Source organism: Dermacentor andersoni, chromosome 10, assembly GCF_023375885.2.
Source record: "Dermacentor andersoni chromosome 10, qqDerAnde1_hic_scaffold, whole genome shotgun sequence".
In the NCBI taxonomy this organism is placed as follows: Eukaryota; Metazoa; Arthropoda; class Arachnida; order Ixodida; family Ixodidae; genus Dermacentor; species Dermacentor andersoni.
Window position 1 is genome coordinate 140,522,131 of NC_092823.1, and position 24,817 is coordinate 140,546,947.

At 48.9% G+C, this 24,817-nt stretch overlaps 1 protein-coding gene across 5 annotated transcripts in view; it reads left to right on the top strand.

Moving 5' to 3' along the window:
* The window catches only part of Patr-1 (Protein associated with topo II related - 1), a 246,701-nt gene that overhangs the window by 108,817 nt on the left and 113,067 nt on the right, over positions 1 to 24,817 (top strand). For all 5 annotated transcript variants that reach the window (XM_055078308.2, XM_072285096.1, XM_055078309.2 and 2 more), the window contains 2 exons: positions 9,279 to 9,417; positions 22,551 to 22,637. In XM_055078308.2, coding sequence (XP_054934283.2) covers positions 9,279 to 9,417; positions 22,551 to 22,637 — 226 coding nt within the window. The remainder of the gene's footprint in view (positions 1 to 9,278; positions 9,418 to 22,550; positions 22,638 to 24,817) is intronic.

The window sequence follows — 24,817 nt, forward strand, 5'->3', positions numbered from 1 at the left end:
GAGCCGATGAGCGCAGTGCATACAATGCACGCCAACGGTCGTGTCTGCTAAGTATTAAGCTGGAATTTCAAACCAAACGTTCGCCCTTCTCATCACGGCCGCCGCACTCAAAGACGGAGAGCTGACATATGCACATGTGCGCCTCCGTACATGCATATGCTGTGAAGTCGCTCATTGTGACACGTGACTTTGAGAATTATTCAAAGCAACCTCTGTTACTTATGTAATCTGTTGCTTCAATAGATGAATTAAAGTTTAGAGAAATAATAAAACACACAAACCTAATGTCTGTGTTTTTGTTTTACTTCGTACCATATCAAGAGCGATGTACTTCCGTTTCGTCTGCTTGTTCCCAAATCGTTCAGTCGTGCACGCTGAGAGAGAAACGATGTCATTTTCTACCGTGTTTGTGTACTATCATGCCCTGTGATCCACTTGTGTCTGCTTCAGTGTTTGTGTAGCACTGACTTACACGCTAGTCAAGTGTTCCCGTCCACAGCGCGCAAAATCATCCATTGTGCAAAACAAGACAAATGCAACAGCTCGTGCGCGACACCGTCAGCGCAAGTGTGCTACGCAGCTAAAAAGGGAGCAAAAAAATAAAAATAATATAAAATGAAGAAGAGGGCTATAATGTATGCATCACGTGATCCTCGTGCTCTGGTATTAGTGAACGCAGGGAAGGAATTTCGCTTGCAGAGACTCAACAGGGCATGTGGCGGAGAGAGTGTTATGTTGGTGGCAACGCTCGCCTCCTGAGATCATGGTATCGCAGCACTGTAATATTTGTATCTCTGCTATTTAAGGGCTCTTCAACAGGCCACATAGCCAATTTTGGTGTTATGCTGGAAGTTGTTACGTGCCCTCTAAGGAGCATTCTACCGCAATAATTTTTCAAATTGGTTCATTAGTAGCAGCAGGTGATGATGCGGTGCCAGCTCTTCAGGACGACGGTGAACGTTAGCCTAACTGCAGTCGCATCATTCAGGGTCAGCTGCGCTTGGAATCGATGCCCAGCGGTGAATCTGAAGGCTCGGCATTGTCAACTAGCTGTGACATCTCAGTGCAGTTCCGTCCGATGCAGGCAAAGTTCCATTCTTGCGATGGCGACTGACGATGCGGCGCCAGCTATTCAGGACAATGGGAAACTTTTGCCTAAGCGGAAGTGCACTGTTCAGGTACACCTGGAACCTCGTTTTATGTCCATAGAAGCAGCCGAGAAGCAAGCGTGCAGTGTCCGCAATACACTTCGCATGGGTCGACGACGGAGCACAAGAGTTCGATTTCACGCAACGGACAAAAGAAGCGTCGGCCCCAAAAGAGGATCAGTTCATGTTAATACAGGCTGGTGCAATGAATTCACTAATAGGGCCTGCACTCTGCCCACACCGTCTTCAAAACGGTTCGTCAGTGCAGCATGAGACAACATTGGGCCTAGCAGTAAAATTTGTGCTTTTCTGTTCTGCTTGTGGTCCTATTGATTCACATTGGTCATCAAAAATAAAGTCTGAAGGAAGGGCTTTTGAAATGAATGTAAGAGCTGTGCAAGCTATCAAGACCATTGAAAATGGACCCACTGCCCTGAATGACTGCTGGGTCATAATTAATGTCTCGCATCATGGGCTGTATCAAAAAACCTATCAGGAACATCTAAAAAAAAAGCGCTCAAACCTGGAAAAGAGGAGGCTGCACAAACATTGTCGCAGATGCGGTACTTGCAATAAAAGATGTCTACAATAAGATGCAGCCATCCAGCCCAAATAAAGTCAGTTGTTTTGATGGCACGTGGCTTACATGAGGCCACAGCTCTCACATTAGTGTAGGCTGCATTATTGAATTTTATACTGGACTTCTGCTGGATTGTATCATACTTCCCAACTTCTGTCTAGGGTGCCGTCAGTGACCAGCAGAAAGTGAGCCTAGCTTTGACACTTAAATTGAGCAGCATCAGTGCCAGAAAAATACAGACGTTGGCTCAGGACAAATGAAATGGAGGTGGAAGCTGCACTGGTGCTTTTCAGACACTCTTTCAGCAGATATGGCCTTCACATCGCGAATATCATACGCAATGGCGACAGCCAAACATATCTTGCACTCTGCAAGGATGAGGCATATGGCTTTATACCTCTTAATAAGGAGGACCGCATAAATCATGTGCAGAAGAGAATGGGCACCGCTTTCCGCACACTGGTGACAAGAGCAAAGAAAGGGAAGCCATTGGGTGGGAAAGGTGAACTCACACAGGACCTAATTAAAAACTGACCAGCTACTACAGTTAGCCTTGCACAGAAACACAGACATCAGTGACATGCACAGGGCCATGATGGCCACATTTTATCACACGACTTCTACAGGTGACGAGCTTCATCATGAGCTGTCCCACCTGGCCCTCATAATTGGTGTAGGCATCAGTCAGCACAGTCCGAAATGGAGCCACCACCGCCTCATAAATACAAGCTGTCGAGACGAGTATTAGAGCCACTGCTGCCTGTCTACCAACACCTGTCTGACCCTGAAATGCTGGAGCGGTGCAAGGCCAACAAGACAAAGAATGTGGCAGAAAGCCTGCATTCAGTCTTCTGGTCAGTGACTTCAAAGGATCAGAATGCTTCATTGTTTGCTGTGTAGACAGCAGCACATAAAGCAGTTGCACGCTACAACTTTGGGAACTTGCATGCCTACAATGAAATATGCAGATCTGTGGGCATCAAACCTGGCAGCCTTGCCCTTCAAAGAGCTGAGGAAAAGGACCAACAAAGAAAAAGAAAAGCATGGCTTGCAGAACAAATGAAAGAGCATGGACATAAGAAGACCCCTGCAAGCAAAGACACTAAATAATACAGCCCTGGGGCATTTTGATGGACATGTAGTGGCTATGCAACTTTAGCGCCAGTTTTCTCCGAAGTGTGTTTTGACCCTACTGTCCTGCTTGCAGAAAGCTTAGCACTACTAAGACTTGATAAATTTTCATGATTTCCCTTGCATTGTATTCCTTAATAAATTCTCTACACAGTGACATCCCTATGTTTTTGAATTACTTTCTCATTTTCTCTCTTTAGCTAATTTGACATGACGATTAACAACTGCATTATACAAACATGGATATAATGTCCTTTGTAAAAAAAATCGGGGTGATGAAAATATTATGTCACAAGATATTATGTCACAAAAATATTAAAAGAAATATGTCACTGCATTAACCGTTCCTATGGCTAAAATATAGGGGCAACTGCGGGCTTATACCATGTGTTTTTGTCACACCAGGCTTTCTGCAAGTTTGATACAACAATGATGCATATAAAAATTATGTCAAAACTACTGAAGGTAACTTAAGGAAACTTTGTAATTAGTCATTTAGCACACTTCCCAATAAGCATGCCAAATTTTATTGCTCTACTACAAAAGAGAGAATTTCACCTCTGATCCCCACCTCCCCCTTTATGTGCAGCTGCACTAAAGTTTGAATTATTCAAATTCTACTGTATATTGTAAGTAATTGTTATACGCTGTTAACATTTCTCTGCCCACGGCTATTCCTATTGATAACCAGCTATTGATGGTTCCAAATTCGTATTTTGCGCGCTCCAAGCACTGGAACAGCAGCATCACATAATGGGTTACTATATAGAAACTTTAGCGGCGCCGACTATTGCCTCCAAAGCAGGTGAAAAAGATGGGCTCACGTGCAGGTAGCACGAGAATAGAACAGGCTAGGCGCACTCGACCTCAGCGGTCACGGTGTCTGCCACTCCCGAGATTCTGCTGCACCATGCCTGGCCACCCTAAGTAATCTGTGGCCACGGCGGCTACCTCTTGGCGCTGCCTCCCACAAATTGGTAACCTGTACGACTGAACCCAGGCTTCCCACAAATTTATTATACCGGATGACCGCGCCGAGCCATGCCAGCGTCGGCAGACAGACTCTACCGAAGCAAGTAGTGACGTGGCCTGGCGCGGTCCGGCTGACATCCTGCAATTGTAGGGTGTCCAGGAATTTTACAGCAACATGCCAGACGTCTTGTTCTTCCAGCTGGACAGCCATTTCTTTCTGAACAAGGTTCTAAGCTTCGGCTGTCACACCGCGGCCCCGACATCTATGCGGACTTGCGAGCAGCCATCATTGCTCACTATGTCACCTCGAGCACTTCCTCACAACAGGTCTCGCCATTTTAACCATTGCGTCATTTCGCGTCTTGTCGTCCCACATTGCCTGCGTCCACCCGTGCCGATCATCAGCATGCGCCGGCCCCAGCATCAGACCTCTACTCAGTCCGTGAGCCTCTTCCCCAACCCAAAGGCAGCTACGCGACGACTCCAAGGAATTCACTGAGCCAAATGTCAGCGCTTTGAGCTATTCTATGGCCCGCCCTCTTCTTCCTTGGGCATTTCCACAAGCTGTCCACTTCCTGTTGGAGGGCACCTCAGTCATCACCAATACAGAAGCTCTTCTACTGGCTCCACTAGGTGCAAATTTACTCTCGCAGGCACAGCAACGCCACAAGTACAACCTGCATGATGCATTCAGTGACCGCCGCAACCCTAATGCTATCTGCATTCGAGATTTCACCACAAGCAGTAGCAGGCGAGCCTTCCAATGCACTGTGCTCACACCTTCTGCGGATGCATAGCCTACCGAAGTTGTGCAGAAGCAGCTCTTCCATCTGGTTTCTTCAGCTCAAGGATCACTTCTACATCAACATCATGAGTAACCAACTCTTGTGCTATCTCCACGCAAGTCCCAAGCTGCCAGACAGTCTATTTCTGGAGCTCCGACTTGTACAGTCCCGGGTGACTACGAGAACCTTCGGCATGTCACGATTTTGCTCACAACCTATTCCACCGGTGCTGTCTGGTACATCTCTCTCGGATTACAAAAACCTGACATTACCAACGATGACACCATCTGCACACTTTACCTGGGCTCTTCACCTGGACTTTACCATTGGACTTTATTTCAGTCAAGCCTTGCGCTAGAAGGGGAAGGGGGCCTGTAGCAGCGCTGACAATTGCCTCCAAACCAGCCAAAGAAGATAGGCTCAAGTGCACATAGCACCAGAATGGAGCACGCTAGTGCGCTTGACCTGAGCGGCGGCCGAATCAGCCGCTCCCGAGATCCCGCTGCACCATGACTGGCCGGCCTAAATAAACCGTGGCCACAGTGGCTACCTCTTGGGGCTGCCGTAGCCAGGCATGGTTTTCATATTCTCTGTGGTACAAGAGAATATGAAAACGTTGACAACAAGCTTCGGTTCTGGCACTTTCTGATTGAGCGTGACGATCCAATGCAGCCAAGCCAGAGATCGAGACACGTTAACGCTGAAAATTTAAATTCCCCCCCCCCCTTGTCTTATCTGTATTGTAGGGGCCGTCACTTGTTGTCTGTTTGGCATAAGAATTATGCAGTCACATTTTGTTCATAGAAGTGCTGACGAGTGCAACTGGCTGATGGTGATGTGCCAATGTTGACTCTGCGTCATGTCACCGTTTCTCAATTGTGTGCGCACCGTACGAAGGGAAGAGTGGTTGATTTCAAATTGCTATGGCCAGAACTGAGCTATAAAAGCAGTTTTCTTCGTCATAATTGCATATAATTAGGGGTGTGCAAATATTCGAATGTCACTGAATCTAATGGAATAGGTAACGCTCTAGTTGTTTGATTCGGGAATCAAATGTCAACTGGTAGATTTTCCCAGTATTCTATGTATTCGGTCAAGGGGACCCACGCAGTGCCACATGTCATTTGCCACATGTCTCATGTGCGAGCCCGTAAGCTGTCGCGTTCGTTTCTATTCACTCTATGCACGATCTGGCAAGCTTCGCACAAGAACACCTGCATTCTTGTCTGGCTGCGTCTGTAAAATGGATCCCTTAGTGTGCGCACACATGGAGAGGCTGGCCCAGCTCATGGGCGATTACTGCGATACACCGCATCATTGTACTGGTGGAATCGCTGTCAGGGACGATACCCCTAATTGGGAAGCGAGGAGCGAAAGAAAAAGAAAAGGCGGGGCCTGTGATTTATGCGTCACGCAATCCTCGAGGTCCGGTGTGGGAGAACGCAGGGAAGGAATTTTGCTTGCGTAGGCTAGGCAGGGCGAGTGGAGAGAGCATCTTGCTTATCAGTGGAGCCCGCCTGCTGAAACCATGGGTTCGGGGCACTGAAATATTCCTATCTCGGCTATTAATGAACCGATTTGAAAAATGTTTGCAGCAGTGCGCTCCCTGGAGAACACGTAACAACTTCCAGCATATAACGTAAATTTGCTATGGGGCCTGGTGAGGGGCCCTTTAAACAGGGAAACAGCTTTGGCATTGAGTAAAGTGGCAAAAAAAAAAACCCGGATTTTTTTAGATTCACATTTTCAGTTTTGTGGGGATCGAGGTGCCTTCCCGCGCCTGGTTCCCCCAGCTCGAGTGTTGTGTTCAGCTCAATCTCCGGGAACCGCCGCCGTAATGGCAAGATGGCGGACATGGCTTGCACGCCGGAGCTAATTTCTCACGCAAACCGTGCCTCTCTCTCCCCAGCTCGAATCATCGCACGAGCAAGCATAGAGAAAGTTCTCAATGGAGCAAGTGTCACTGGGACGCACCCTGATATGCCTCTCGAGTGGCGGCCCCCAGGCGCCCTCTCCACCCAAGCTCTTTTCCGCTGAGCGCTTTATCGCTGCGGCAGATGCTCACAGTCCCACAACATGGGACTTCGCTCCCGCAACTTGTCGTTCTCACGCTTGGTGGACCACTTCCCAGTTAGCCCTAGCGCAGCAGGCATGTGTACTCGATAGGTCTTGCGGTGAGTGCCCATAAGCACCGCGACTGTCGCCTTGTGCTGTATCTTGGGTGAATCAACTTGCGTTTGTTGGTGATCTGACTCTGGAGCCTTCTCTGCACCATGTCAGACAGTCGACAAACCCTGCTGTAGCGCCTTTGTGCGTTGAGTCGAGGAGGGGAGGAGCGTCATGCCCTTTCCTGACCATCGCTCGTAGGGTGAGCCTTGTGCAAACCCATCTCCACAGTTTCTATACCTTCCTTTCTATCTGATTCCAAAACATTTTCACTGAGAACCACGCAGAAGTGCTTTAAAAAATTTGTTGCATTAGCCTAGGTGGGGAAAATTTTCTCAAATTTCGACAAAACTGTTTTTCAAGTGACAGTATCTTTGGAACAGTGAAACAGCTTTTCCATCTTACTCTTATCGGAAACTACATTCCTCCATCTTCAAATTTGCCACTTCACTTATCTCCTCAACACAGAAACAAGCGCTCATAAAGCAAATGATTGACATTCATTCGAAGTCTCCTATCAGCTGCGGCCACCACATTACTCTAGCATGCTTCGCCACGGGTCCTGCACTTGCTTCAAAGGGGCGTCTGCTTGGCTCTTAACACCTCGCAACCTCTCGATCATCTCTGTGATCTCAATGATTGTCATAATGGGCACTACGGCTGTGTGGACATTGCAGAAGTGTGATCTATGCCTCCATTTGGGGACGTCTCAGACCCGCGGGGACGAAGGCACACCAGACTAGAGGCCACAAGTTCTAGAAGCCCTGCATCACAAAACACACCAAAGACTACAAATTTGGTGCCTTTTAGAAAACTGAAGAGAAAGTGCAACTTTGAGAGCCATTTTTGCAAAAAGGTTTTTTTCGCCTTTCTGCTTACCTTTAAAAACTTCTTGCTGGGCGAGTTGGTACATAGGTATGTTAGGAAGAGTTGCACGTATGAAAGGAGAAACACAGAAAAAAATGAAGCAGATTGAAAGAGTGCATAACTTTCAGAGCTGATTTCTTTGCTACCGTATAGCCTGTTTTCACAGCTTGCTTTTTTTTTTTTTTCCTTGGGCTACAATGCATGTTGTGACATTCTCACTTTCTTAGCTTGACTTTTTAATCTATGGTGTAGCTATTCGTTCATCCCAAAAGTGTGCCTGATGTAAAGGTAATGTAAAAAATGACAATTCAGACACCTTGTGTTGTAAAAAAAAAAGAAAAAAATATCGCAAGCTTCAGCACACATTTATCTATTCAGTCAATATTCAGTGAGCCTTCCATTGGATTTTTTTAGCTTTCTTGGGTCTCCAGAAAGTGCAAAGGTGAAAAATTCTGCTGAGTAATATTTTCTCAAGATCTCACTCTGAAACTTTTATGAAGCTATTTTAGCGGGAGCGAAGCAGATGTCAAAAGTGAGTCCCCCCGTTTGACGTCACCGGAGTGTCATTTGTAACGCCGCCATCGGTCATGCACAAGGCTAATACAGAAACAAGCACACAAAAAGCAAATGATTCAAAGCTGTTCCAGAGTCTCCAATTATCCACACCCGCTACGGGGCTCCAGTGCACTTCATCATTGGTACGGCGCTCACGGGCTCTCTGTGTCGACCACCGTGATCTCAACTAGTATCGAAACAGGCTTGACGTGGGCATCGCAGAAACGCAGCCAATCACTCCGTTTCCGGACTACTCAGATTCGCAGCTAACCATTCCGAGCATTTCGTCACTGAGCATCAGTGACGCAGCTTCGCGTGCAGAATCCTCAGACACGTGGATAAGCTTTTAGAGTTTCAGTGCTTCGTACTTCGCTTCCAAGCACATGGCACAAGCAATCATCAAATCTGCGGCTAAGCCTTTTGAGCATCATTTCAGTCATCACAACCCAAATAAGCCGCCATGCATGCACACAGATGTACGCGCGGTTGCCAATGTGCCAGCGTTAAGAAGCTGTCGAATCAAAACCAAAAGACTGCAGAGGGAAAAAAAAAAACCAAAACAATTTCTTATATCAACACAGGGTGGCAGCACTTGCTGGGCAACAGAGTTGAAAATTTTACAAACGGCATCATAAATACGCGGCATCGACCATTCGGACTTATTTGTGGCACCATATTTTCACATCTTTGACCCTCAAATGGTTAATGTCAAGATTGAGATGTTTCATGCAAAAAGATTGCCAGCTTTGCTTCAGATAAGAGCAATTGTGAGTGACATGGGACAAAAATTTATTCAGGAATTCTTCTGTAAATAATCGAACAAATGTAGCAAGCCGATTAGCACCCCCTTTTAACCAACATTTTGGCATTGTTGAAACATCCCAACTTTTTAGGAAACATGCCGAGAGAAAAGCTTATCTGTTGCCACACTGCCATACAGATTTGGTAAATGTTCTTGTTGATTTCAACGGTATCTGGAGAATATCTTTGATTCCTATGTCTCTTTTGTCTAGGGCAAGGAAACCTTTAGAATACATCAGTTAAAGGAGGTGTCCTGTGCAATGTTTGTTGCAGGGCCGACCACCGTACCCGCCTCCTAGTGTGCAAGCTGGTGTTGTTCCCTTGCCTGCTCAGCTTGGTATGTCGCCCCCTGCCAGGACACCAGGACTTGTCCATGGCCGCATGTCGCCAGGAATTCATTCAACTAGCTTTGGTATGTGCACCAGTGGTGTTCATAGTCAAGTATTTCACTGTAGTCAGAGTTTTGTTGTTCCTGCACATGCAGTCTACTCATACCATTGTGTTGTGGTATGCATTGCGGTATGCCAAGCAAGTGTCACACTGAATAATGTGGTAACAGTTCTGCTAGTTGAGAACCCTTTGTGAAGCTTCGCAGGACATGGATCCAAGCTGGTTGCCTTCATAGTGGCTTTTCATTTATAGTTCGTGCTTTGTCATTTACTTCCAGGATGTATTCGAACCACATTATTTTGTAGAAGCTGTGGCATCACTGAAAGACGCTGCCTTCATTTTCAGCAGTTGGCATGCAGCGTGAAAACACTGGCTGTTGCTGCATACCCCAGTTGATAGGGGAGAAATTCTGCAAGTATTTGCAGCAACAAAACCAGAGGCTGTCACAGTCTACTATAGTTAAACCTTGGTATAATGAACCTCAGTATAGTAGCAAAATCCTCGATGTAATGAAGTGCAGTGAAATCTCGATATAATGAGCTTCAGGGGACTGTGGAAGAATGTCTGTTGTTCTGAAAAGTCGATATAGCAAAGGCCCCAAAATTAACCATAACAGTCAAATTTCAGTATCGTTAACCTGCTACCTTTGCAACAGTATGTCCTTGGACTAATTTCTCACAAAAATGCAAGCATGATCATCAGAAAGCACACATTTAATTAAAGTTGTCTGTGATCTTTTTCTGACGGGTGGAACGCACTGCAGCAGCAATGATTCCAGATCGTCCACATTATTATGGACTGCTTTGGTCGCTGTGCCGCTTTTGGCTAGGAATTTGCGGAGTTCCCTTAAGTAGTCCAACACATCTGCCATTGATGCTGACTCATGTCAATCTTCAGGTGCGACTTCAGCACCCTCATAGCCCATGGCATCATCATCTATGTCGTCGGTGCTGCCTTCCTCATCCTGAGTCACTGTGCCCTGGATGCTCTGCATGATCGCATCAATGATCATCTCCGCTCATGTCCAGCCTCGTCACGCTGTACGTTATCGTCAAATGTGTGTGAAACATCTACAGCTAGCTGCTCGGAAACCTCGCTCCAGAGCTCACTCGAATTGCCCTCCGTTGCCTGTTCGTTTTGTGGCTGGCTATCTGTTCTTGTCAGGCCAACTTTTTTCCAGCAGTTTTGAATGGCAGTCATTGCGACATTCACTATGTGCTTGTAAGCATCTCCGCAGCCTGTCTGATGTTGACGACTGTCAAGTGCTGCAGGTGCAGGTTTATAAGAAGCTGTTGAAAAGGCGCCGCCGGAAGTATGACTTAACTCTCCTCATTGTACCTTGGTCCAGTGGCTCAGGTATACACAGTTTTTTCATGGGCGCCACCATATTGCTATGCAGTGGCACCATCTATGGGCAGTCAGCATGCTGGCTTGGGTGAGCACTCCGTTTTGCATGGCAGGTATACGCTCGGCAGTAGTTTGTTTTCACGCTCGTACGGTCTGTTTAGTATGACGTGGCGTCTTCTACATGGAAAACAGTTTTGTGAGACGTACTGAGGTGATTTAAGCCAGTATGGCCAGACTTTCTGCTAGCGTTGGGGTGAACGGAGCACGCACCGCGATGTGTGCATGCATGTTTGAGCCTGCAATCAGCCTCGGAGATCAATTGTGCATTTCTGAAAGTTCCATTCGCTAATATGACCTTATTGCTGTATTATCCTCTAGTTCTAAGCTGTGGTTCAGGAGCAATGAAACATACGTAACGACCGTAACAGCGTGGGTACTGTTCTGCTATGATAGCCCTGAGCTGTGCTGTTATACTTTGGCAAGCGTTCAAACTTTTAGCTGCAGATTACAGTCGCCGACTGACTTTCCGGACTCCAAAAATTCAGACATGCTCGATTATTCTGTCTGCTTCGCGGCACTGCCAATCTTCCCATAGACCATAATGTATAACAACTGCCGAAAGTTCGGACACCTTGCAACCTCTCGTCTGATTTTTCGGACACTCCTCGAGCCAACTCGATCGAGAGCACCATGCACCGGCTCTGACCGGTGCATGGTTCAACTTGCTGAATGCCATTTCTGTTTGGACGGAACCTCCTTGCTGTCCCACGAAGTGGCGCTACTGCAAATCCCTGCTCATCATCATCATCGTTTCTGCCTGGTTCGATAGAGTGGCTCTACAACAGTTCCGGTTTCAGCTTAGTAAGCCATGTCAAGACAATCCAGCAACCAATTTGCTTCTTAGCGCGTTCGCGCACGACGCAGCGAGTACGCCATATTTTTCGTTTGTGCAACTGGTGTCGGCATGGTGGTGTTTGCTTTGTGTGCTGTGTCGAGGTTCCGGTGATCCAACGCGGCATACGGAAACATCGCGTTAAGTGTCTAATGGCGCCGGCAGTGGCCGCGCAGACTGCGCTGGGGAATGCTAGCAAGCGGGTGCCGGGAGGCCTAAGATTTGTCGCCTTCCGATGTCCTCCTTACTGACGCGGAAAATGTTCTGCCGAGACCTGCGCAGTCGTTGCATTGCGATTCCGGACACCGTCTCATTTGGCAGTTTCACAGGTACTGACACTGCTGTAGTGACATGCGCAGAACTCAACGACGGCGAGATCATTCGTCCGGTTTCTGTTGCACCGCCAGACGAATGATGCACCATGTGCTACGCTGCCGTCGCATGCGGAGCGTGTACAAGCAGTGACTGTGCTTTCAGCCGCCTATAGTGACCGTTCGACCCTCTCCGAGATTCAGGCTTATCTAATTGCGCGTAAACGGAACAGCATCCAACGGCGCATTCGCGATTTCTTCAAGCCTACTGCCGACCCCGAATAAGTTCGTGAAAATAAAGGATTTCTTTTTTTTTTTTTTTTTTTTTTCTTAACCCTTTGAAGGTTTTTGCCGTACATGTACGGCGGCGGTTTTCTGTCCCGCAAGGTCTTTGCCGTACGGGTACGGTTCCGACCCTCCGTTTGAAATTTCGCGCCATAATGACGATTAGCGCTCATCGGGAGGTGCTGCCACCTCTTAGCACTTACAAGATGCGTTTGAAATTGGTGCTACCTTCTTGGGGAGATAAACAGAGCTGATTGCTAGCTTCAGCGCGTCGTTCAGACTGCGGCAACGCCCCTTTGGCGGTTTCGGTTTCGCCGCGTGATCGCAACGGAGGCGCGCGAAACGTCATTTTTTTCTTTGTCGGCACTCTCTTGCAGGGCGGTGGAAGTTGATTTCTATCTTGATTGGCGCTGCTCTTAGCTTGCTTATAGCGACGTTCGCGAGGTATTCCCGCTCTCAGTGGCAACGCGCTTTCGCGGTTTCGGTTCCGCCGCGTGATCGCAACGGAGGCGCGCGAAACGTTGTTTTTCTCTTTGTCGGCACGCTCTCGCAGGGGCGGCGGAAGTTGATTTCTACCTTGACTGGCACTTCTCTTAGCTTGGTTATCACCACTTGCTTATCAGCGCCGTTCGCGAGGTATTCTCGCTCTCCGCGGCAACGCGCTTACGCAAGAGGGTGCCTCAGACCTCTGCCCAAGGCAGCCGCACGCAGAGATGGAATGTGTGCGCCAACACAACTCCTCGCTTCAAGAGAACAGACACGCATTTTAGGTGTGCAGACTTCGATAAGGCGCTGTGCGTAGACCCGTGTTACAACGAGTGCCACGCTCGGAAATACTATTGAACATTTTGCAATTCTGAGTGATGCCGACACCAAAATACTGTTCCTTATTATTTTTGACTATTTATTCCCGACTTAATACATTTTGGACATTCAAGATCCGCAAAAAAATAATTTGACCACCTGGGAAAGTTTTTTTCAAAATAATTCGACCCTCAAAGGGTTAATCTGCTTTTTCGGACACCTGTTTATTCGGACATTTCCACAGTCCCCTTGAGGTCCAAATAAACGGTCGGCAACTGTACATTGCGTGAATAGTTAGTTCTGTGGATGAGGTTTCCACCCATGAATAAAACTGTTTTGGTTAGTAATAGCAGCATAACTTACAGTGTGAACTATAGTTGTCCAGCAAAGCGATCGTTTACGAAATGCACGAACATCCTAAGCAGTGTTAGGTGCTGGATTACAGATATCTTTGTTCTATATAGCTCATGGTCCAAGCATGCGGTATCAACGTATCTAGATCTCCAAACATTGTGTGGCGTGATTATGCGAGGTCGTATAGCGGCCACAAGAGAGGGTGGCAGGTCTTGTGAAACTTAAGAGATACAAATTGAAGGTCATACAGGCCTACGCCCCTACATCCAGTCATGATGACCAGGAAGTCGAAAGCTTCTCTGAAGACATGGAAACGGCGATGGGTAAAGTCAAAGCGAAATACACTATACTGATGGGTAACTTCAATGCCAGGGTAGGCAAGAAGCTGGCTGGAGACAAGTCAGTGGGGGAATATGGCATAGGCTCTAGGAATAGCAGGGGAAAGTTATTAGTAGGGTTTGCAGAACAGAATAATATGCGGATAATTAATACCTTCATCCGCAAGCGGGATAGCCGAAAGTGGACACGGAGGAGCCAGAATGGTGAGACTAGAAATGAAATAGGCTTCATGCTCTGCGTTAACCCTGGCATTGTACAAGATGTGGACGTGCTCGGCAAGGTGCGCTGCAGGGACCATAGGATGGTAAGAACTCGAATTAGCCTACACTTGAAGAGGGAACGGAATAAACTGGTACATAAGAAGCCGATCAGTGAGTTAGCGGTAAAAGGGAAAATAGAGGAATTCCGGATCAAGCTACAGAACAGGTATTTGGCTTTAACTCAGGAAGGAGACCTTAATGTTGAAGCAATGAACAACAATTTTATGGGCATCATTAAGGAGTGTGCAATAGAAGTCGGTGGTAAATTCGTTAGACAGGATACCAGTAAGCCATCGCAGGAGACAAAAGATCTGATTAAGAAACGCCAATTTATGAAAGCCTCTAACCCTGCAGCTAGAATAGAACTGGCAGAACTTTCCAAGTTAATCAACAAGCGTAAGACAGCTGACATAAGGAAGTATAATATGGATAGAATTGAACGTGCTTTCAGGAACGGAGGAAGCCTAAAAGCAATGAAGAAGAAACAAGGAATGGGCAAGAATCAGATGTATGCGTTAAGAGAAAGCCGGCAATATCATTACTAATATGGATGAGAAAGTTCAAGTGGCTGAGGAGTTCTATAGAGATTTATACAGTACCAGTGGCATCCACGACGATAATGGAAGAGAGAATAGTCTAGAGGAATTCAACATCCCACAAGTAACGCCGGAAGAAGTAAAGAAAGCCTTGGGAGCTATGCAAAGGGGGAAGGCAGCTGGGGAGGATCAGGTAACAGCAGATTTGTTGAAGGATGGTGGGCAGATTGTTCTAGAAAAACTGGCCACCCTGTATAGGCAATGCCTCATGACCTCGAGCATTCCGGAATCTTGGAAGAACGCCAACGTAATCCTAATCCATAAGAAAGGGGGCGCCAAAGATGAAAAATTATAGACCGATCAGCTTACTGTCCGTTGCCTACAAAGTATTTACTAAGGTTCAGTTCAGTTCAGTTCAGTTTATTTCCAATAGCAAATAATAGGTAATAGCAAATAAAATCAGGAACACCTTAAATTTCTGTCAACCAAAAGACCAAGCAGGATTTCATAAAAGCTACTCCACAATAGACCATATTCACACTATCTATCAGGTGATAGAAAAATATGCAGAATATAACCAACCCTTATATCTAGCTTTCATTGATTACGAGAAATAGTTTGATTCAGTCGAAACCTCAGCAGTCATGGAGGCATTACGGACGGGCGGAAAAAACTTTAATAGGAAAAGGACCTGCGAGGTTGCCAGCCTGGGCTCAGGCCACCCGGGCATTATGTGCGGTGAGGCATAGCCTTTCCACCACTGCCCGGGCCTGCTGGATAGCCCATAATTGGTCGTGTAGTTCTGAGCTAGTCAGAGCGCTTAGCCATCGCTCCTCTAGAAGGTCCGGTTCTATCTTGTCCTCTACGTATACTGATCTGATCTGTGTGCACTTCCATAACATGTGTGCCACGTCTGCGTGTTTGTGTTTGCAGAGCTTGCAGCTCGCGTCTGGATATTGTGTTGAATTTATTCTGTTTAAGTGGACTGGGTTTCGGAACGTTCTGGTTTGCAATCTTCACCAATCTGTTTCTTGAGACCTGTCAAGTTGTTTGTGGGATTGTGGGTATGCTTCTCTTTGTTTCGTGTAGTTTGTCAGTATGTTGTGGTATGGGACCAGTCTGTCCCTGTCGTTTTTATCGCTTCTTCGTCGTCCTCGCCTCCTCCGTCTTCTCCATCGCCTCCGCCGCAGTCTTTCCCCCTTCCCCGGGGGTAGCGGGCTGTTGGGCCGTCACTATCAGTGCCGCGGTGGGTTAGTTTTCGCGCGACTCGGTGGGCCTTCTTGTTGAGGTTGGGAGGGACATTCATGGTAACTTCTCCCGTATGTGCCGGGATCCATTTGAGGTATTTGGGTGTAATTGTGCCGTTCCTAAAGTCTTCTGCTTTGCGGTTCAGGATTTTGGCCGCCTCGGTGGAGACCCAGCCCTTCGTGAAATTCCTAATAGCCGTCTTGGAGTCGCTGATTATTGTTCTGTAATGTTGCCAGCCGTTGGTTACAGCCAATGCGATTGCCGTTTCTTCCGCTGCCTCCGACGATCGGGTCCTTACGGAGCCTGCAGTCACGGTCTTTCCTTTCGTGCATACGACCGCCATTGCGAAGAGGGAGTTACCTTTGTCAGCGCCGACACCACTGTTGTCGTCCCGGTTTCGGGAATACCGTGCGCCGTCTACGAAGAGCACCCCCTCCTGCGCGCCGTGGTTATTGAGAATCGTTCTCGTGCGGTATTTTCTTCTCTCGACATTGTGCACAGGGTGCATGTTCTTCGTGATATTTTCCGTGTTAATTGCAGCTCGGACGTCTGGGTGAATCTGCATCTTGGGGCCGTTCATTCCGTGGTAGTTTGTGCCGATCTTTTCCATGATTTCTCTGCCCGCCTTGGTTCCGGAGAGTCTTTCCAGTTGCGCTATCCTCTGTGCTTCCACGATTTCCTCCAGCATGTTATGTACTCCGAGTTGTAGTAACTTTTCGTTTCTTGTGTATTGGGGGAGACGTAGTGCTGTTCCGTACGCTTTTCCAATGAGTGTCGATCTTGTCTTTCTCAGCCTTGTTCCAGTGGACGAACGCCTCCACATACGCGACCTGGGTGATCGCGAAGGCCTGAACGAGCCGTACGACGTTTCGTTTTTTAATGCCCCTCCTGTTGTTGGAGACTCTGTATTAGCCGAATGGTCGCCGTGACTTTCTTTTCCAGGCGTGTTATAGTTTCCGTGTTTGTTCCCCTGGCTTCGATCCAGAGACCCAGGACTCTAATCTTTTGGACCATGGGTATCTCTGTGCCTTCCCTCGTGGTTACTCTGATTCCCCTTTTGTGTAGCTCCACTACGTCTCTGGACGATTTGCCGAGCCTCCTGGGGCGGTAGGAGGCATTACGGAATCTGGGTGTAGACAAACCGTATGTAAAAATACTGAAAGATATCTATAGTGGCTTCACGGCCACCGTAGTCCTCCATAAAGAAAGCAACAAAATCGCAATAAAGAAAGGCATCAGGCAGGGAGATACAATCTCTCCAATGCTATTCACAGCGTGTTTACAGGAAGTCTTCAGAGGCCTGGATTGGAAAGAATTGGGGATAAGAGTTAATGGAGAATACCTTTGTAACTTGCGATTCGCTGATGGTATTGCCTTGCTTAGTAACTCAGGGGACCAATTGCAATGCATGCTCACTGACCTGGAGAGGCAAAGCAGAAGGGTGGGTCTAAAAATTAATCTGCAGAAAACTAAAGTAATGTTTAACAGTCTCGGAAGAGAACAGCAGTTTACGATAGGTAGCGACGCACTGGAAATGGTAAGGGAATACATCTACTTAGGGCATGTAGTGACCGCGGATCTGGATCGTGAGACTGAAATAATCAGAAGAATAAGAATGGGCTGGGGTCCTTTTGGCAGGCATTTTCAGATCATGAACAGCAGGTTGCCATTATCCCTCAAAAGAAAAGTGTATAACAGCGGTATCTTACCAGTACTCACGTACGGGGCAGAAACCTGGAGGCTTAAGAAAAGGGTTCTACTTAAATTGAGGACGACGCAATGAGCTATGGAAAGAAGAATGATGGGTGTAACATGAAGGAATAAGAAAACAGCAGAGTGGGTGAGGGAACAAGCACGATTTAATGACATCTTAGTTGAAATCAAGAAACGAAAATGGGCATGGGCAGGACCTGTAATGAGGAGGGAAGATAACAGATAGTCATTAAGGGTTAGGGACTGGATTCTAAGGGAAGGGAAGCGTAGCAGGGGGCGGCAGAAAGTTAGGTGGGCGGATGAGATTAAGAAGTTTGCAGTTGACAACATGGCCACAATTAGCACATAACCGGGGTAGTTGGAGAAGTATGGCAGAGGCCTTTGCTCTGCAATGGGTGTAACCAGGCTGCTGCTGCTGCTGCTGCTGCTGCTGCTGCTGCTGCTGCTGCTGCTGCTGCTGCTGCTGCTGCTGCTGCTGCTGCTGCTGCTGCTGCTGCTGCTGCTGCTGCTGCTGCTGCTGCTGCTGCTGCTGCTGCTGCTGCTGCTGCTGCTGCTGCTGCTGCTGCTGCTGCTGCTGCTGCTGCTGCTGCTGCTGCTGCTGCTGCTGCTGCTGCTGCTGCTGCTGCTGCTGCTGCTGCTGCTGCTGCTGCTGCTGCTGCTGCTGCTGCTGCTGCTGCTGCTGCTGCTGCTGCTGCTGCTGCTGCTGCTGCTGCTGCTGCTGCTGCTGCTGCTGCTGCTGCTGCTGCTGCTGCTGCTGCTGCTGCTGCTGCTGCTGCTGCTGCTGCTGCTGCTGCTGCTGCTGCTGCTGCTGCTGCTGCTGCTGCTGCTGCTGCTGCTGCTGCTGCTGCTGCTGCTGCTGCTGCTGCTGCTGCTGCTGCTGCTGCTGCTGCTGCTGCTGCTGCTGCTGCTGCTGCTGCTGCTGCTGCTGCTGCTGCTGCTGCTGCTGCTGCTGCTGCTGCTGCTGCTGCTGCTGCTGCTGCTGCTGCTGCTGCTGCTGCTGCTGCTGCTGCTGCTGCTGCTGCTGCTGCTGCTGCTGCTGCTGCTGCTGCTGCTGCTGCTGCTGCTGCTGCTGCTGCTGCTGCTGCTGCTGCTGCTGCTGCTGCTGCTGCTGCTGCTGCTGCTGCTGCTGCTGCTGCTGCTGCTGCTGCTGCTGCTGCTGCTGCTGCTGCTGCTGCTGCTGCTGCTGCTGCTGCTGCTGCTGCTGCTGCTGCTGCTGCTGCTGCTGCTGCTGCTGCTGCTGCTGCTGCTGCTGCTGCTGCTGCTGCTGCTGCTGCTGCTGCTGCTGCTGCTGCTGCTGCTGCTGCTGCTGCTGCTGCTGCTGCTGCTGCTGCTGCTGCTGCTGCTGCTGCTGCTGCTGCTGCTGCTGCTGCTGCTGCTGCTGCTGCTGCTGCTGCTGCTGCTGCTGCTGCTGCTGCTGCTGCTGCTGCTGCTGCTGCTGCTGCTGCTGCTGCTGCTGCTGCTGCTGCTGCTGCTGCTGCTGCTGCTGCTGCTGCTGCTGCTGCTGCTGCTGCTGCTGCTGCTGCTGCTGCTGCTGCTGCTGCTGCTGCTGCTGCTGCTGCTGCTGCTGCTGCTGCTGCTGCTGCTGCTGCTGCTGCTGCTGCTGCTGCTGCTGCTGCTGCTGCTGCTGCTGCTGCTGCTGCTGCTGCTGCTGCTGCTGCTGCTGCTGCTGCTGCTGCTGCTGCTGCTGCTGCTGCTGCTGCTGCTGCTGCTGCTGCTGCTGCTGCTGCTGCTGCTGCTGCTGCTGCTGCTGCTGCTGCTGCTGCTGCTGCTGCTGCTGCTGCTGCTGCTGCTGCTGCTGCTGCTGCTGCTGCTGCTGCTGCTGCTGCTGCTGCTGCTGCTGCTGCTGCTGCTGCTGCTGCTGCTGCTGCTGCTGCTGCTGCTGCTGCTGCTGCTGCTGCTGCTGCTGCTGCTGCTGCTGCTGCTGCTGCTGCTGCTGCTGCTGCTGCTGCTGCTGCTGCTGCTGCTGCTGCTGCTGCTGCTGCTGCTGCTGCTGCTGCTGCTGCTGCTGCTGCTGCTGCTGCTGCTGCTGCTGCTGCTGCTGCTGCTGCTGCTGCTGCTGCTGCTGCTGCTGCTGCTGCTGCTGCTGCTGCTGCTGCTGCTGCTGCTGCTGCTGCTGCTGCTGCTGCTGCTGCTGCTGCTGCTGCTGCTGCTGCTGCTGCTGCTGCTGCTGCTGCTGCTGCTGCTGCTGCTGCTGCTGCTGCTGCTGCTGCTGCTGCTGCTGCTGCTGCTGCTGCTGCTGCTGCTGCTGCTGCTGCTGCTGCTGCTGCTGCTGCTGCTGCTGCTGCTGCTGCTGCTGCTGCTGCTGCTGCTGCTGCTGCTGCTGCTGCTGCTGCTGCTGCTGCTGCTGCTGCTGCTGCTGCTGCTGCTGCTGCTGCTGCTGCTGCTGCTGCTGCTGCTGCTGCTGCTGCTGCTGCTGCTGCTGCTGCTGCTGCTGCTGCTGCTGCTGCTGCTGCTGCTGCTGCTGCTGCTGCTGCTGCTGCTGCTGCTGCTGCTGCTGCTGCTGCTGCTGCTGCTGCTGCTGCTGCTGCTGCTGCTGCTGCTGCTGCTGCTGCTGCTGCTGCTGCTGCTGCTGCTGCTGCTGCTGCTGCTGCTGCTGCTGCTGCTGCTGCTGCTGCTGCTGCTGCTGCTGCTGCTGCTGCTGCTGCTGCTGCTGCTGCTGCTGCTGCTGCTGCTGCTGCTGCTGCTGCTGCTGCTGCTGCTGCTGCTGCTGCTGCTGCTGCTGCTGCTGCTGCTGCTGCTGCTGCTGCTGCTGCTGCTGCTGCTGCTGCTGCTGCTGCTGCTGCTGCTGCTGCTGCTGCTGCTGCTGCTGCTGCTGCTGCTGCTGCTGCTGCTGCTGCTGCTGCTGCTGCTGCTGCTGCTGCTGCTGCTGCTGCTGCTGCTGCTGCTGCTGCTGCTGCTGCTGCTGCTGCTGCTGCTGCTGCTGCTGCTGCTGCTGCTGCTGCTGCTGCTGCTGCTGCTGCTGCTGCTGCTGCTGCTGCTGCTGCTGCTGCTGCTGCTGCTGCTGCTGCTGCTGCTGCTGCTGCTGCTGCTGCTGCTGCTGCTGATGATGATGATGATGATGATGATGATGATGATGATGATGATAGTTGTGTTAGACCGTTTTCTCTCCCTTTTTCGAGAAAGAGGATGGTAACGGAATCTATTCTTTTTTTTTTTTTTTCGGTTGTGTTCGTTCCATTCTCTATGGCTCACTCACACGTATTACTGAAATCTTGTCCTCAAAAATAGCTATCTCATTCTTTTTGTGTGATCCTTCTCATATATTAGGGCTTTACAGGGCAAAAAGGCAATGCCAAAGCACATAGCTTACATGTGTATCATGCTGGTTCACCAACCGCAGTGATCGCTGTGGTGAGCAGTGCCATCGACCTCATGCAGGAAAGCTAGCATAGACATATAGTGATTTCAAACCTGCTGGACTTGAAATGCATGAGAGCGACTCTGGTGTATCACAAGTATTTAATAGCACCTGCTGCTTAGATGTTTCGTGGTTGCCTTAGGTTGGCTGTACACAAGCATGCGCTCTTATGTTTTATGTTTTGGTCTCTACGCCAAGCGATCAGATAGTGAGCAGATTTACCATGTCATGCTGTTAATACAGAGCCACCAGTTCTCTTTGTTGAATTAAAACCGATATGTGCAAAATAGTTCACAACATATATACACACTGCGGCTGATAATGTGCGTCACATGTTTGCGCTCCCAAGATATATTTCCGCGTACTGTAGTTACCGATGCACCGAAAAGTTTCCCTGACGACCTTATATGAACGTACATTGCATAAATTTCACAAACTACGATTTAAAGCAGCTCCAAACCATTATGCAGCGTGCAAAACCAATATTTTTAAGCAGTTCCGCGCCGAATCGCACAATCCAGAGAGGAGGAAAGGCTCACTGCACGCCCTTTCCTGCTCGCCCGAATACCTGCGATGTATTCAAGGCCACCTTGTTGACCCATTTTCTCAGAAACTATAGAAGTTAGCATAAATATAATGGTATCATTGTTTTCAGAATTCTTTCTTCCTTTTACTGTAGCAGAATGTTACCTTAACCCTTTCAGGCACAAATTAAATCTGTTCATTGAAAATTTTGTTTTACCACACTTCTTGCACCTTTGCCAACATGAAAATGGCGCCGCTATAGAATGAGCTTCATATAGCTGTCTACTATTTTGCTATCATAATCGATGCTTCGTCTTTCGGGCAAAACTGCAACTTTTTTAATAGTCCTCCGCTTCTGTCTGGCAGCTTCGTTTTCCTAGCCGGTAGCTTTGAAAGGTAACTAGGCAAGTTGGGAAGTACCTTCTGGGTGCATCCCTTTACAAGGCTCCACTTTTTCTGGCTTATTTCTACCTTTTTTTGCCATCAATGATGGGGGACTGCGTCTTTGCAGTTTTCTGTTGAGATGAGAAATTGCGCTACCCCGCGCCACATTGAGATCTAGGTTGCGCAGAACCCAAATAAAATGCTGTAGTAATCTACCCGCCCTGTAACCAATCACAACATGTTGGCATGGTGAAGATGTGCATGTCAAAAATACAGTCAGTAACAAAGAGCACGTCTTACACAGATTGCTGAACCCACATGTGGCAACAGTTGAAGCCAATAGACAAGCGAGTAAACTCTGCGGCAACAGCAGTGCTACAAAAGTCAGATAGTGGTGGTCCTGCACAACATTACTCAGTTTGACAAATGACCCTGGTTCTATAGACGTTGGTTGCCATAACTTATATTAACCTTGGAGGGCTGGTGATAGTCAATTCTAAGACGTAAAGGAAGTTGTCCATTTTCTACGTTGTGATCGTACTTGCATCCGGACGACTTGTGACTTGTGCAACCGATGGGAAGAATTGGCACATGCCTTAGCTGAGCACCAGAAGGCATGAGAGCCTGTGGCAGAAAGCATGCAACATTAAGAAGACATGCAGCATTTTCACACTGAACTGCTGTTTTTCATGAACTAAGTGGTGGTAATAACTTGCGATGTTGCTTTTGTACTGAAAGTGGCTCAAATCTGCACGCCTCCGTTCATTGCCTGAGGTCAATGCCTATTGTTTTCATCCAGGAAGCCACCTGCCCATGCCTCCTGTGCCCCATCCCATGCTAGGACGGGGGAGGGTCATGGTGGGCCCTCCTCCATCCATGTTGCTCAGTAAGTACATTACAGATTACTATCATGATTTTTGAAAGGCGGTTGAATGCAGTCCTACGTGCCTCAGTGACCAAGCACGCTTATCTTTCACATGCTGCATTACACTTCACATTTTCACTTGCAAAATATGCTCTTTGTTATCTTGAATTTGCATGGCTTTCTTCAGAGGTAGAAGTGGCGTACAACTTTGGTTATCGCTCTCGTGCATGGCTATTTGCTTTGTTCTTTTCTAGCACTTGAGTTTATACCTTATGCGCAATCACCTCATGTTAGCCACAGTAACCGTTACGGGAACCTATAAAACTATTTGCTTTGTAGGTGTGCAGCGTCAACACTTCAACAAATTGGGGCATTTTGGGTTCATTAGCACTGGAAAGGGCAATGGAGAATCAGCAATGAGAAGACAAGTGCTTACTTTCAGCTTCCAAAGCAGACCAAATAATCTGTACATCAAGATAATGCCTTCAAGGAATACAGACAGCCAGATTTAAGCACACAAACAGGTTGTAGCGCCACTGTTGATGTGATGGTGATGAAGACAAAGTTCGCTCAGTACGCGAAAGACACTGTGCTTTATGCCCGCCTAGGTGGTCGCAATATTCGGCCATGTCCACGCCCATTCCGGCTTCTCTAGTAAACATGCTCGTTCACCTAATCGGAAAGTACTCCGCACTTATAGTGCAGCATACACAAATGATGGCACCAAGGCTGTGCATTTATTATGTTCGTTAAGAAATACAGTGGAACCCCGTTCATACGTTTTTCACCGGACCGAGGAAAAAAAAAAACGTAACAGCCGGGAAAACGCAACAGTGAGGAAAGTTCCGAAAATGAATGAAAAAAGTGCAGCTTCAACTATAGACAATTTATTTCCACGGAGTGCGCTTAGAACTTTAAAAAGTCTAGAATGGTGGCTTGCCGTTTCTTTCGCTCGCTAGAAACCACCACACATTTCTCAATAGCCTGGAAGGCCGCATTGCTGTCAGCATCGCTGTCAGCATCGCTGTGAGGTGCGACGTACCTGCAGAGGAGGTCCAGAGCCGCGACGGCTTCTCCAAAGCTAGGATTTGGCAACTCCCTGGCATCATGCGGCTCGTGCTCCTCGTCGTCACCGCGCCACGGCAATGGCAACGGACGAAGGAATATCCGCGGGAAATGTTGTCCTCTTTGGCGTAATCATGCTAACGTGCTAACGATTGTTTAGTATTGCTGCGGAGCGCGCGCGTCCGAGCAGCCCGGTTGCGCACAGCGCGGCGTGGTTTCGCAAGAAATGTAAACAAGAGAGGAGAGCTGGCCCGGTAGGCGGAGCAACGCCATGAGCAACGCCAACTTCCGGCTTCCCTTTAGCTATAGCTTCACAAAGAGTGACGTCGGGGCCTCTCCCTAGTTTCCTTCCTCCGTGAGTCGACCCGTCCAACAAACCATGCGGTGACCGTAATCACAGTGACGATAGTGAGCACATAGTGAAAGCATTTTTCCCGAATGGCCACCTAGTGGCGGCCTCTCGAACTGGCGTGCGGCTTTTTGCAGCCAGTTCCATAGCCAAGCCTGGTCAAAACTCGTCAAAAGCCAAAATGGCAGTTGGAGCGCGTTGCCTACTTTAGCCCAGGCGGGTTCGGGTTGCGACGCATCATGCGGGAACGTTTTCACAGCTACCACGTAACAGCGGGGTTCCTTATACATTGGATCCTATGGAAGCTATGCCGGGACCGGATGAAAACGATGTAGCAGCCGGGAAAACGCAGCAGTGAGGAACGTAACAGCGGGGTTCTACTGTAGTTGTTGACTGATCATTTCTTTTTTTTTTTTTTTTTTTGGAGGCAACACACACCACCAATATGTCTAAAAAATGGCTTTTGAGGGCAAACTGTATCATCTGCAGCTGCAGATGATACAGTTTTACCTCAATATAACAAACAATTATAATGAAGTACATGTATATTATTAAGCGTAAAATTTGGTTCACCATGCTTTACTTCTGCTTTAACAAAACCAAGATTCAAGGCAGTATTGGTTGCAGTGTAATGAGTATTTGTTCACTTGCAGCTGAAAGACGCATTCTGTTTGCAAAAATCTCATATACTAAGTTAAAACCACCTGAGTTCGCACATTCTAGACGGATGTACATGTTTTGCCTGGATTGCTCACAGCTGGCGGGCTAACATGCTGATCCTACGTCA